Source organism: Rana temporaria, chromosome 4, assembly GCF_905171775.1.
Source record: "Rana temporaria chromosome 4, aRanTem1.1, whole genome shotgun sequence".
NCBI lineage: Eukaryota > Metazoa > Chordata > Amphibia > Anura > Ranidae > Rana > Rana temporaria.
In genome coordinates this window covers 236,075,781-236,089,681 of record NC_053492.1, presented here as the reverse complement: position 1 = coordinate 236,089,681, position 13,901 = coordinate 236,075,781, and the positions used below count along the sequence as shown (strand labels likewise).

Below are 13,901 nucleotides of genomic sequence, written 5' to 3'. Positions count from 1 at the left end.
ATGTAAAAAAATGGGCAATAAAAATTTAGAACATGCTAATTTTTCACTACGTTTTTAATGTCGTAAAAAATGGTCGTGTGTGGGCTTTAACGACGTGAAGGTCGTGCATAAGTTGCAGCCAAACTACATAACTAGAACCAGTCAGGAAGATACATTTTTGCAGGAATCTAAATCTTGTCTTTTAGGTCTAACAGTACAAACGTGTCTCTCAGCATTAGGTATGTATGCCATCATTCACGGTCGTTATTTTCCTCCTTGTTGGAACAGAAATGTCAACTCCGTGTCGGGGGTGTAAATCCCCAATAGTGATTGACCTGTCAGGGCTGATAATTGATACTCTGTGGACTGCTGGAGGAAGAACTATCATTTAACAATGCTTTTGGCTTTGTTCATTCAATAATGACAGCACCTTTATTATATAGTGTTTTTAAAGTGTCTGTTATCAACACCTTGAGCACGGGGAAGAGTAATGCAACAACCCATCAGCAAGATACGCAGCCTTATGTTTCTGTTCTGAAAAGGAGAGAGAGGAAAAAAAAAACGATTCAAGGGTGGAAATTCAGATTATTATGAGTGTCTATAGCACAATGAGAGACTTATCAAGCAAATTAGCAATAAATGTATGCAAAAACAGAGAGGTAGTGAAGTCCTGACTTTAGATGAGGTTTAAGGGTGTAATAAATAGAATAAATGAAATAACTTTGATGTCAGGGTTCCCTATAAATTGGCATGATACGGTATAAATAAACCAGTAACCACGGTACATTAATTATACAGAAATGTAATCACAAAAGAGCAATTCATAATCATCTTTAATTTAATAAAACATGATTAGTTAGGGAACATAATTAATGACATACAAACATGGTAATAAATACATCAAGGAATAATAAATAAATGGGATGGGTCTCGCTCTCTTTTCCTTAGCAATAAATGTAGATGCAAATCAGACTGCCTGTCGGTTAGCAGAGTCTATTGGGATGATTTACTAAAATCTGGTGCAGCTGTGCATGGTAGCCAATCAGATTCTAATTTAAGCTTGTTCCATTGAGCTGTGACAAAAAAATAAATAAATACTGGAAGCTGATTGGTTTGTATTTACAGCTGCACCAGATTTTTTCCTCTCCTGTTTTAGTAAATCAACCCTAATGTGACAGTTTTTATGCGGATTTGCGACCCCAGCACCTGTAATACTGGGCAGGATGCTGCAACAGATTTGCACAGAGCTGTCATAAGTCTGTCTCATTTCTACTGCCGAGAATTGCCAGGCTGTGTGACTAAATGAATAAATGTCCTCCAGTATATTATGTAGTCTCTTGTTTAATGCACTACTTATTTTTGTATTTTCTGTAAAAAATAACATTATTATTGTCCTGTCTGCTTTAGCCTGTGTTTGTTGTCCATATTACCTTATCCATATTACCCGTTTTTCTTTCAGATCCCTCTATAACAGACCCCATTCACAGTGATTCCAACAGTGTTTATGAGCGTATTTCTCTTCAGAAGCTTCCCTTTGTTCACAGAGCTGTTAGTGTCACATCAGATCCTAATGGAAGTAACTTTGCCGTGTTACAGTCTGATCCAAAAACAAGGTAATATCCCATGCGTGTTCATTTAATTGCTCATTTTTAGAAGAAACTAGCTGAATACCCGGCGTTGCCCGGTCTTCCTATCTTAACCTTTTGGGGAGGAAAATCGTAGTAATATAAATATACCCATCTTTTATATAAGGGTGTAGGTAAGGGTTAATATATTTTTATTTGGCATATAAGTAATATGTGTACCAGGTATTATTGAAATATCTCCAGGCGTACAGAAGTTATGTGGGAACATACATTTTCCATTGATTTGCATGGGACTTTAAACAAAAACCCCGACCCTCACAAATGGGGGTAGTTAAGGGATAAATTAACTATCCTATAGTTTAAGTGGACATATAAGTAACATGTGACCAAGTGTTATCGAAATATGTACAGCCGTTTGGAAGTTATGAAGTAACATGTATTTCCCATAGAGTTGGATGGGACTTTAAAGAAAAACCCCGACCATGGCAAATGGGGGTGGGTAAGGGTTAAACCACCTATACTATGTTTGTTGCTGACATATAAGTAACATGTGTGCCAAGTTTCATGTTAATATCTTTAGCCGTTTGGACGTGATGCTGGAACATACATACACACACACGTTGAGTTTTATATATATAGATTATTATAAAGAGTTTTGAAGTAAGTTTTGACATTTGACCTGGCAGTTCGAACGTGTAAATAGCTTGGCCAAGACCTGTAAGATCCAATTGTGGCATAAGTCAACTAAAGTTGTTTTGTTGAGACAAGCTACAGTATGTATTTTCATAAACATGGGACAGTTAGTGATAGATTAAAGTGTTTCTAAAGGCAATTTTTTTAAATTAAAATAATAAAACATAATATATTCACCTGCTCTATGTAATGGTATTGCACAGAGAGGTCTTGAACCTCCTCTTCTGGGGTCCCCCACTGGTGATCTTAGCTCCTCCTCTTCCGTGTCTAACAACATTTGCTATGGGGACAGATATATGGCCCCGTCCCCCACTCTGATCACAGGAATTGACTGACAGCAGCAAGATGCTCCCACTGCTGTCTGATCTTTCTGTGAGAAGAGAAAGACTGGGAAGAAGAACTGTAGATGGGCACAGCACTGGATTGATACAGGACTCGGGTAAGTTTTGAAGGGCAGGGGTTGTGGGCACAGCAAGTGGCAAAATGTTTGTTTTTATCTTAATGCAGGGAATGCATTAAGATAAAAAATGTTTTTGGCTTTAGAACCTCTTTAATTACTCGTAAATGGTAGGGAATGTATCAAATGTATAGAGTTTGATAAGCGGTTAAACCTGAGGCTGGCTAATATGGAAGCTTGAAAAAGATGGGTAGGAAAGACCACACATAGCGGCTGACATTAAACTGAGAAGGAAAAAAAATTGCTACCCATCTGAGGTTTCCGCTTTTCTTCTGTTAGAAAAATAAACAGAACAAATGATTCCTCTGGGAATTGCTTGCTCATCTGGAAATCTTGCAGGAACACTATGTGATCGTATACTCGGATAAAGCAAGTTCATTTTAGTGCTTTTGTGTTTTGATAGTAAGTTATAACGTTACTCATATTGTTTTTTTGTAAAAGTACCTAAATGATTTGTGGATATTAAAGGGTGTCCTTATTTTTAAAGCTTTGAGGACTCAGTATAGATGATTAGATTAACTCATTTACTGCAAGTCTCATAAGAGAATGCTGTATAGAATATGATAAAAGGAAAGGGCAGTACTCTGTACTTTTGCTCTTTTACTATACTATAGAAATCACTAATGTAGCAAAAGTGATTGTAAAGTCATATATATATATAAAAAATAGCAAACATGTTATACTTACCTGCTCTGTGCAGTGATTTTGCACAGAGCAGCCCAGATTCTCCTCATCTTGGGTCCCTTTTCGGCTCTCCTGGCCCCCTGCAGTTGAATGCCCCCACAGCAAGCAGCTTGCTATGGGGGCACCCAAATCGAGCTGCAGCTCCATGTGTCCATTCAGACACAGAGCTGTGGTTTGGCCTCCCCCCTCTCCTGATTGGCTAACGGACTTTGATTGATAGCAATGGGGGCTAATGGCCCAACTACTGTATTGGATGGCCGAGACACTCGTGGACATCACTGGACAGAGAGGGACCGCAGGTAAGTATTAGGGTGGTCGAGGGGGGGGGGGGGGCTGCCTCACACATATGGCTTTTTATCTTAATGCATTAAGATAAAAAACCTTATGACTTCACAACCATTTTAAGCTCTCAAGGACTTCTTTGTAGGGCTGCAACTAACGATTATTTTCATAATCGATTAGTTGGCCGATTATTGTTTAGATTAATCGGATGATAGCCTTAAAAAAAAAATTGTCATTTTTTTTTTTTTTTTGGGCAGACTGCAAAACACAAATTGCCGCAAAAACACATTACATACTTTTCTGCAGCTTCACCATTGAAGTATATTGAACAAAAAAAAAAAATCAAAATAGCAACGTTTTGCATTAAAAAGTCCTTGCCCTTTCCAAATACGCAGCAGCTGAAAAAAAATCATGGATGTGAACGTGTCCCATAGGAAAACATGTAAATGAACTGTAGTGTGTTTCTGCAAAAAGCACCAAAACACAGAGGTGTGAACCCAGGCCTGAGATGTTTAGTAACATAATGGGGTTAAAAAACAAAAATAAGTACAAAAATAGCAAATAATCGCTACTGTAAGGGGTTCATTTTTTTACCGTGGGACAGTGAAAGTAATATTTACAGTAGCGATTTGCTTTTTTGTACTATAAAGGGCTAATTTTAGTTTTTTTTAACCCCATTATGTTACTGGCCGATTAATCGATTATGAAAATGGTAATCAATTAATTTCATAATCGATTAGTTGTCGATTAATCGATTAGTTGTTTCGGCCCTACTTCTTTGTCAAGGTATAGCTTGGCATAGATACCCTTTAGACCTACGTGACTTCTGTAATACTGGCCCTCTCCTCAATTATGTACCACTAGCCGCACACCCCAAATTCTCCAGATGAGAAGTATATGTGCGGACATGGACCATCACCTATTTGTAGCATAGAATGGTGTACACACCAAAGTGAATGCTGTTCTATGCATCATTGAAGGCTGACACTGTAGAAGAGGAGGAATGATCCGTTTGTCAGTTAAGGATATGTATGCTGCATTTATAAGTTATGATGAGAGGGCAGGCACAGAAAAATGGAGTTGGTATTTAATCTTGTTTCTGAAAACACAGTGTATGATAAAACATGTTACTGATTGTTCATGCATTACAGATTTACTATTGTTCTACGTGCCTACCTTTTGTATATCTCTTCATATTGTCCTAGAACATGCTTGCCATACTATTTAAAGTGGATTTAAAGGCTCAAGTTTTTTTTTTTACCTTCATAAATTCTGTGTCCAGCAGCCCCCCCCCTAATACTCACCTGAGCTCCCTCTCGATCCAGCGATGTGCACAATAGCTGAGCTTCTCCTGGGCCTCTCATTACTCATTGGCTGAGACAGCAACAGGAGCCATTGGCTCCTGATACTGTCAATCATATCCAGTGAGCCAAAGAGGAGCGTGTGGGAGCCGGGCCAAGCCACAAGGCTTGGCTCAGACGCACTTGTGCCCCCAAAGCAAGTGGCTTGAGAGGAGGAGCCGGTAGTGCTGGAGGGGGACCAAAAAGAGGTGGATCAGGGCTGCTTTGTGTATTTTTTTTTTTGTATAATAATCTTTTATAGTCTGAATTAATATATATTTAGTTGGGACATACAGTGGGTATAGAAAATAATCAAATTTTGTTGCTTTGCAGCCTGAAATGAAGACAACATCATTTTTGTTTTTTTCCCGCTGTATTTACTCATTTAACATCAAAATGAAAGATATAACACCAACATGTAAAAAAATAATAATATTCAAATACAGAATCACAGAGTTGTAAAAAGGATCAGCTGGATAAAACAAAAACTGTGTCTGTCTTCATTTCAGGCTGCAAAACAACACAATGTTATTATATTCTATATAATTTGCTGCCTTAAAACAGCTATACATGTATTTGCAAATGTATACAAGAAAAACTTTGAAAGGTGTGCTAGGGAATTTTTGTATCAACCTTCCATTAAATACACAAACGTTAAAGCTGATGTTTTCTTTTGCATTTTAGCCTATTTGAAGTTCCTATGGTGTCTTCCTCCATTTTTGCTGAAGATTTCGATAAACTCCTTACAGAGGTAGATGAGATGGACAACATTCACGATGTGACTTTCTTGCTGGGTTCCCAGGCTTTTCCTGCACACAAGTACATATTGGCCATGAAATGTGACTACTTCCGTAAGCTGTTTTGTTCTGGGGACAGCAACCTAGCTGACTTTCCAGAGCTCTACCATAATGGAGAGGATTCAGCAGGGTGTGATCAGTTTGTCCTGGAGAAAGTCCCCCCAGTGCTCTTCACCTACATCCTGCAGTTTGTCTACACTGACACATGTGATATGTTGGTCCATGGTCACAAATCCAGATTTATCCCCAAAGAAAATATACAGCAACATCAGGATACCATCATTTCAGATTTCCAGAAGATTTGTTTTCATGATGATGTTAAAGGCAAGTCGGCTATTGAAGTGTACAGGAACAGCCAGATCTGCGCAGACAGCGACAAGAAAAAAAGCAAAACGAAGCCGTCCAAAAAGAGCAAATATGTTAACGAGGAAAATAGCCCTGTTAAAATGCTGCAAAATCTAGCCAAGAAGTTTGGCCTCAGTAATTTGAGTTCAAGGTTTGTCATTATCCTTTTTGTTGAATATTTAAATCATAAATATTATAAAAGTAAACAGATCAAAAATGTAATTATTATTATGGCTTAAAGCGGGAGTTCACCCGAATTTTTTTTTATTTAACATTGAGGCTAATTAAGGGGAGCAGAAATGGGTATTTTTTTTAAAATCAATGCCGTACTTACCGTTTTCGAGATCGATGTTCTCCTGCCGCTTCCGGGTATGATCTTCGGGACTGGGCATTCCTATTTGATTGACAGCCTTCCGACGGTCGCATACAGCACGTCACCAGTTGCCGAAAGAAGCCGAACGTTGGTGCGGCTCTATACGGCGCCTGCGCACCAACGTTCGGCTACTTTCGGAAAATCATGACGCGCTCGCGGTCTCTAAAAAGAGAGGCGAAGGACTAACGGGGCTGGTTGAGCGGACTAGATCCTCTCACTCCCTTATGGGGAGTCCCTCTGCCCCGTTGGGCTTCAAAGCGGAGCAGGTAGGGCGGGCTGTGTGGGAGGACCCCCTCACACACCCACCATTGCCACCCGGGGCATGGAGAAAGGTGGCAGATTGTCTCTGGGGGAGGCCTGCCTACTCCCAACTCCTGCAGTCCGGCTCCTCTCTCGAGTACACGCACAAAATACACTTAAAAAAAAAAATAGCCTCAATCTAATGTTAAAAATGTATTTTTTGGGTGAACCTCCACTTTAAGGGTTACTCGCCACCAGTTTCCCCAACTGATACCTCCCCCACTACACTGAAACGTTAGCTAGGCACACAGTTAACCCTTTGATTGCCCCTGATGTTAACACCTTCCCTGCTAGTGACATTAGTACAGTGACCGTGCATATTTTTAGCACAGATCACTGTAATAATGTCACTTGTCACCAAAAAAGTGTCAGATAGATGTCTGACTTGTCCGCCGCAATATCGCAGTCCTGATATAAGCTGCTGATGGCCGCTATTACTAGTGAGAAAAAAAAATATCCCACAGTTTGTAGATGCTATAAAATCTTCTAGGCAAAAGAACTGCTTTAGGTCTCAGGTTTCTGGAGTACTTATCTTGCTGCTCACACAAGCTTTGTAATTCATGCCTAAGTTTAGTCAAGGTAGGTGATATTGCCTGATCAGGCGATTGCTTGTATTGTTTATCTTCTAAAGCATTAAATTCAGAAAAGAGATTGTCAGCGCTCTGATTTTTTTGCCTATTAAAGCGGGGGTTCACCCTAAAAATAAAATTCTAACATTACATCCAGCATACTAACGACATTTACAGTATGCAGGTCTTTTTTTTTTTTCGCCGTACATACGGTTATATTGTGATTTTCTCCCCGGCTTCCGGGTTCTGATTCCCGCGGGACTGGGCGTTCCTATTCCTGGGTTAGATGATTGACGTGTTGTGAAAAAGTTCCCATGTCGCACAAGGCACGTCACCAGTTTTCCGTAAATAGCCGAGGTGCGAGTCGGCGCTATACGGCGCCTGCGCAGTCAACTCTACACGGCGGGCGCAGGCACCGTATAATGCCGACTCGCAGCTCGGCTATTTACGGAAAACTGGTGATGCGCCCTGTGCGACATGGGAACTTTTTCACAACCCGTCAATCATCTAACCCAGGAATAGGAACGCCCAGTCCCATGGGAATCAGAACCCGGAAGCCGGGGAGAAAATCACAATATAACGGTATGTACGGCGAAAAATAAATAAAAAGACCTGCATACTGTAAATGTCGTTAGTATGCTGGATGTAATGTTAGAATTTTTTTTTAGGGGGAACCCCCACTTTAAACTGTGTACGCATTTTTAGAATTATACCACTTATACATTGTGTGCATTCCAGGGAATTAAAGGGTCAGATATATACTATAGTATGTTGGCATCTCCAGACATGGATGGTGTACCTCTTCCATGTGAAAAATAAATTGGAGTAAGGGGAAAGGTCACTTATGAAGAGCTGTAGAGCCCATTTGGCAGTGGTAGTAAGATGATTAAAATTGAAGTCCAAGCTGTTACTAAGCTTAAAGCAGTTGTAAAGGCTGAAGGTTTTTTACCTTCATGCATTCTGTGCTGCACCGACATATACCGAGCGCAGTACACTCGGGTATAGTCGGGCAGTCTCGGCTCCTTCTGCGCTCACGTCCTGGACATACAGGGCATCAGCGCGAGAGTTGCCGAGCATTGCCGACAATACACGCGTGTACTGCGCTTTGTATATGTCGGCGCGGGAAACGAGCGGGAAGGACGCCGCAGAAGGACGCCGGACCCGACGAAGAGGACACCCGAAGCCGCAGAAGGACGCCGGACCCGACGAAGAGGACACCCGAAGCCGCAGACGAACGCCGGACCCGACGAGGCCGCCGATGGACGCCGCGTAAGACACCAAAACTATAAGTACAAAAAAATAAATTTTCCCACAGGATTGGGGGCAACTTTAGGGGTGCGCGGTATACGCGGGAGCGCGTTATACCGCGATAAATACGGTACCTAAGCCCGATCTTAATCCAGTGATGTGCAGGAGACCCGAGGCTCTCCCGGGTCTCCCCCTCCTGATTGACTGAGATGCAACAGCAGGAGCCATTGGCTCCCGCTGCAGTCATTCACAGCCAGTGAGGTGGGGGCGGGGCTGAGCCACGCTCTCTGTGTCTTATGGACACAGTGAGCCAGCTCTCTCGTGAGCAAGCATGAGTGCCCCTACGGCAAGCGGCTTGATATGGTGGCACCCGGCAAGGAAGAGGGCCCTCGAGCGCCGACGGGGGACCCAAGAAGAGAAGGATCTGGGCTGCTCTGTGCAAATCCAATGCACAGAGCAGGTAAGTATAACATGTTTATTTTTATTAGGGCTGTGCGTTAAACACGATATTAACGGCGTTAACGCAAACCCATGTTAACGCCGTCAATATTTTTATCGCGCGATTAACGCTGGAGCCCTCGGGGTGGACGTGCAGAGTGTGCAGCGGCGCGGCTTACCTTCTCGCTGGATTCACAGGCAAGTTACTCACCTTGTCCCTGGATCCAGCGATGCCACCCCGCTGTGTGATCGAGCGGGTCCTCCTCGCTTGGCGGGTCCTCCTCGCTCGGCGGGTCCTCGCTCGATTCACAGTGCCTGTGTGCCGCCGATCTCCGTTCCCTGCGGCGTTACGACGCACGGGAGCGGAGAACGGCGCCAAATTCAAAAAAGTAAACACACACAATACACACAGTATACTGTAATCTTATAGATTACAGTACTGTATGTAAAAAATACACACCCCCCTTGTCCCTAGTGGTCTGCCCAGTGTCCTACATGTACTTTTATATAATAAAAACTATTCTTTCTGCCTGAAAAACTGTAGATTGTCCAAAAGTGTCCCTTTATGTCAAAAATGGTTTTAGATCAGCTAGAAAACAGCGATCATAAATTATAATCACTTGCAGAATTGTGCGATATTTGTGGGGAAATTCGTCATAAATTAGATAGATTAATCGTGAGTTAACTATGACATTAATGCGATTAATCGCGATTAAAAATTTTAATCGTTTGACAGCACTCATTTTTATACATTTTTTTCCTTTACAATCACCTTAAATCTGCTCCCACACCTTTCTAAATCCTATCCTTATACTTTCCTCGTCTCAGAGCACTCCAGTCCAGTCCTGCAATGTTGGGTGCCCTGATGTTAGAGCCTGGGCTTCAAGGTTTGGCCGGAGTGCTGGCTGCAGTCTGTAATAAACAATGGCCACTGCCAGCACCATTTTGTTGTGGCCCACGTCCAGCTGGAGAGAAAATCTGTGAGTTTTTGCACTGAGCTCTGTCTTTGCGCTTGTGGATCATATCGCCAAGTATTGATGACAGTGCAGACTTATGTGCTATAGATAATTACCAGGAAGCTCCGCTGCTTCCAGCACTTCCTGTGCTGGAGAGCAGCTTTCTCAATGAGCTGCCATGTCCCCTTTTGTGAGCACTTTTCCTGCTTACCTAAGAAGTGTCAGACATGTGCTTAGTAAGGTTCCAGAGTAACCGCCTTCCGCCGACTACTGCACATAAATGGCCGGGCAAGACAAAGGGCGATCTAAGGGGACGTACCTGTACATCCTCCCAGATCTGCACCTTGTGAGCAACCCCAGGTACTTGCATCTGTGTGATCGTTTGTCCACTGGAAACAGTGGATCACTGATCCGTGTACCAAGCGGCGGTGCTCCATCCTGGTACCATGTGATCACTATGGCCAATCAGTAGTCCAGTAGTAAAGATGACTGCCATTCATACAGCCATTCAAAACTAATGTGATTGGTCACAGTGATCACATGGAACAGGGCCAAGCATCTCCCCCTGTACGTGTGATAACTGTAGCCAATCGCAGCTTATCAGTAAGTAATTCTCAATGGCTGCAGTAATCTCAGACACCTGAGAACTGTCAGAAATTATTGCTTATCCAGTCATCATTATGCAAAAATAAAAAAATCCCAATCACTTCCATAGAGTAGTGCAGTGCTGCCAGTCAGTGCCCCTAATCACTGGCGCACCGGTCATTGTCCCCAATCACAGCCTTACCACTCACAATGTCTCTGATCACTGCCACACCAGTTCCAGTATCACTGATCACTGTCAAACCAGTCACTTTGTCCCTAATCACCGCCTCACCAGTTACAATTTTTCTGATCCCCAAGTGTAAATATTTTAAAAATGACAGTAATCCTTAACCACTTAAGCACTGCCCCACATACATTTACTGCTGCAGGGCGGTCCTTAAGCGCAAAATCATGTACCTGTACATCAGATCTGTTGTCGGCTCTGATTGGCTCTGTGATGAGATGCAGCGAGAGCCAATCAGCGGGTCCACCAGCCGCAATCGTTCAGAGGAATGACAGAACGGCGGTTTGCCAATGTAAACAAGGCAGAAACACGGATCTCTGTTTTTCTACAGTGTCAGCATTCCCCCCACAGTTAGAAAGCACTCCCTAGGAGCCCACTTAACCCTTTGATTGCCCCTGATGTTAACCCCTTACCTGCCACTGTCATTTATACAGTAACTGTATTGGTGTCACTGGTCCTCAAAAAGTGTCACTTAGTGTCAGATTTGTCTGCTGCAATGTCGCAGTCCTGCTAGAAATCGCTTATTGCCGCCATTACTAGTAAAAAAAATAAAAAGTCCATAAAAACATTCCATAGTTTTTAGATGGTATAACTTTTGAGCAAACCAATCAATATATGCTTATTGGGATTTTTTTTTTACCAAAAATATGTAGCAGAATACATATTGGCCTTAAAGCGGATGTGCCATGGGAACAAAATATTAAAAGTCAGCAGCTACAAATACTGCAGCTGCTGACTTTTAATATTAGGACACTTACCTGTCCTGGAGTCCAGCGCCGATCGCAGCAGAGCACGAGCGATCGCTCGTCACTCTGCTGCTCCCCCCGCCATCCACGCTGAGGGAACCAGGAAGTGAAGCGCTGCGGCTTCACTGCCCGGTTCCCTACGGCGCATGCGCGAGTCGCGCTGCGCCCGCCGATTGGCTCACACGCTGTGTGCTGGGAGCCGAGTGTTCCCAGCACACAACGGGCGACAGACGGGATGTGACGGAATGCCCGTCTTTCGCCCGTATCGTGTGGCCGGAAGTGGGTGCAAATACCTGTCTTTAGACAGGTGTCTGCACCCCCCTCCCCCCTGAAAGGTGTCAAATGTGACACCGGAGGGGGGGAGGGTTCCGATCAGCGGGACTCCACTTTAGGGTGGAGGACCGCTTTAATTGATGAAGAAATTCGATTTTTTTTACATTTTATTTTATTGAGTGTGTTTTATAGCAGAAAGTTTTTATTTTTTTTTCAAAATTGTCAATTTTTTTGGTTATAGTGTAAAAAATTAAAACTGCAGATGTGATCAAATACCACCAAAAGAAAGTTCTATTTGTGAGGGAAAAAAAGACATACATTTTATTTAGGTACTGTGTCACACAACCAAGTAACGCAGTGCCGTACCGCAAAAAAATTGCCTTTTCAGGTAGGAGGTAAAACCTTCCAGAACTGAAGTGGTTAAACTGACATCTTGAGAGTAAACTTTTCTTACACAACACATTGTAACGAAAAAATATTTGACTAGAATTCTTGTGTATATCATAACAAATATTTCAAACTAGTGACCTCATTTTTTATGAGCAATTCTGCTGTCAGCTGATAATCACTGAATGGCTAGTTTTCGAATGTTTTATATTTTGTTTTCTAGGTTGGATGGCGTTCGATATGAAAATGGAGCAATTAATGTTGTAAACAAGAAAAGTGGGAACAAGCAAAGATTCAACCAAAAGAAAATGTATGTAGTTAATGATAACCTAATAATTCTATGATACTTATTTATTATTGTGTAGATTTGACTGGTCTAGATCATTACAATATAATAATGCAGGTCTTTTCAATAAAACGGTGCAGGTGGTAAAGTCCAGAGTAAGGTGCTTGGAGAAATCAGTCGGAATCCATCTTCAGCTACTTCTTAGCCCAATTAACAACTTCTGACATCTCCATTGTACATGAACTGCTTTGTGCACATGGACGTAATAAAGTGTATTCATTCAGTGGCAATGTGCCCTTGGGGTTGTGCATCCATGCCACTGTCAGATTGGGAGCAGCGGATATGTCTGGGCAGCTGCTGCATCCTAATTCACAGGAATTGGACATTCTACTCAGTTCACCTGTACATCTCTGTGCAAGCAAAAGCATCCCATCGCATGGGCGTACATTCTTGCACTCCAGTGTGAACATTTCCTAACTCCTAGTTTTATAGCTTAGTAAGAACCCCCCCTGCCTTACACATTTCAGCACCCTCTTACCTGTGCAGATTTGTCCCAGGTGAAAATATTCAGTATCTATATATATATATATATATATATATATATCTATATATATATATATATCTATATATATATATATATATCTATATATATATATATATATATATATATATATATATATATATATATATATATATATATATATATATATATATATATATATATATATATATACATACACACACAGTCCAGACAAAAAGTTTGGACACACCTTCTCATTCAAAGAGTTTTCTTTATTTTCATGACTCATGACTATGAAAATTGTAGATTCACACTGAAGGCATCAAAACTATGAATTAACACATGTGGAATTATACATATTGGAAAAATGGATATTACCGCGCTTATCAAAGGAGGGGAAAAAAAAAAAAAAAAAAAAAGGGGGGGGGGAATGAAAGTGAGGAGAAGTGGAGGTACAGCTGCAGCACTGAAAGGTGTATCAAACCATAAGCAATTGATAATGGGAAGGGTAGTGCTGCGCTAATCAGTGGTGAATGGATAGGTGAATAAGCAGGTGGGGGAAGGGAATGCAGATAAGGTGTAATTGAAATGAGGAGCGATATAGCCCAAATGGCATCAGCATAAAAATAAATATAAAATGATCAGTGAACAATAACAGTACTGGTGTAAATCATATGACTCCACAGGTTCCTCCATAAATAATGGTGCAAAAAATTCCCAAGTAACTGTGCTAGGTGACACTCCTATACTGGTGATAAACAGTCCATCAACAGGGCTTGAAAAATATCAGCAAAAAATAAATATAAGTAAAAT

At 41.7% G+C, this 13,901-nt stretch overlaps 1 protein-coding gene across 1 annotated transcript in view; it reads left to right on the top strand.

The window, feature by feature from the left end:
• The window catches only part of IBTK (inhibitor of Bruton tyrosine kinase), a 128,499-nt gene that overhangs the window by 39,466 nt on the left and 75,132 nt on the right, over positions 1-13,901 (top strand). Inside the window, exons 11-13 of the mRNA XM_040350013.1 lie at positions 1,439-1,592; positions 5,706-6,314; positions 12,506-12,592. Of these exons, the coding sequence (XP_040205947.1) occupies positions 1,439-1,592; positions 5,706-6,314; positions 12,506-12,592 (850 nt within the window). The remainder of the gene's footprint in view (positions 1-1,438; positions 1,593-5,705; positions 6,315-12,505; positions 12,593-13,901) is intronic.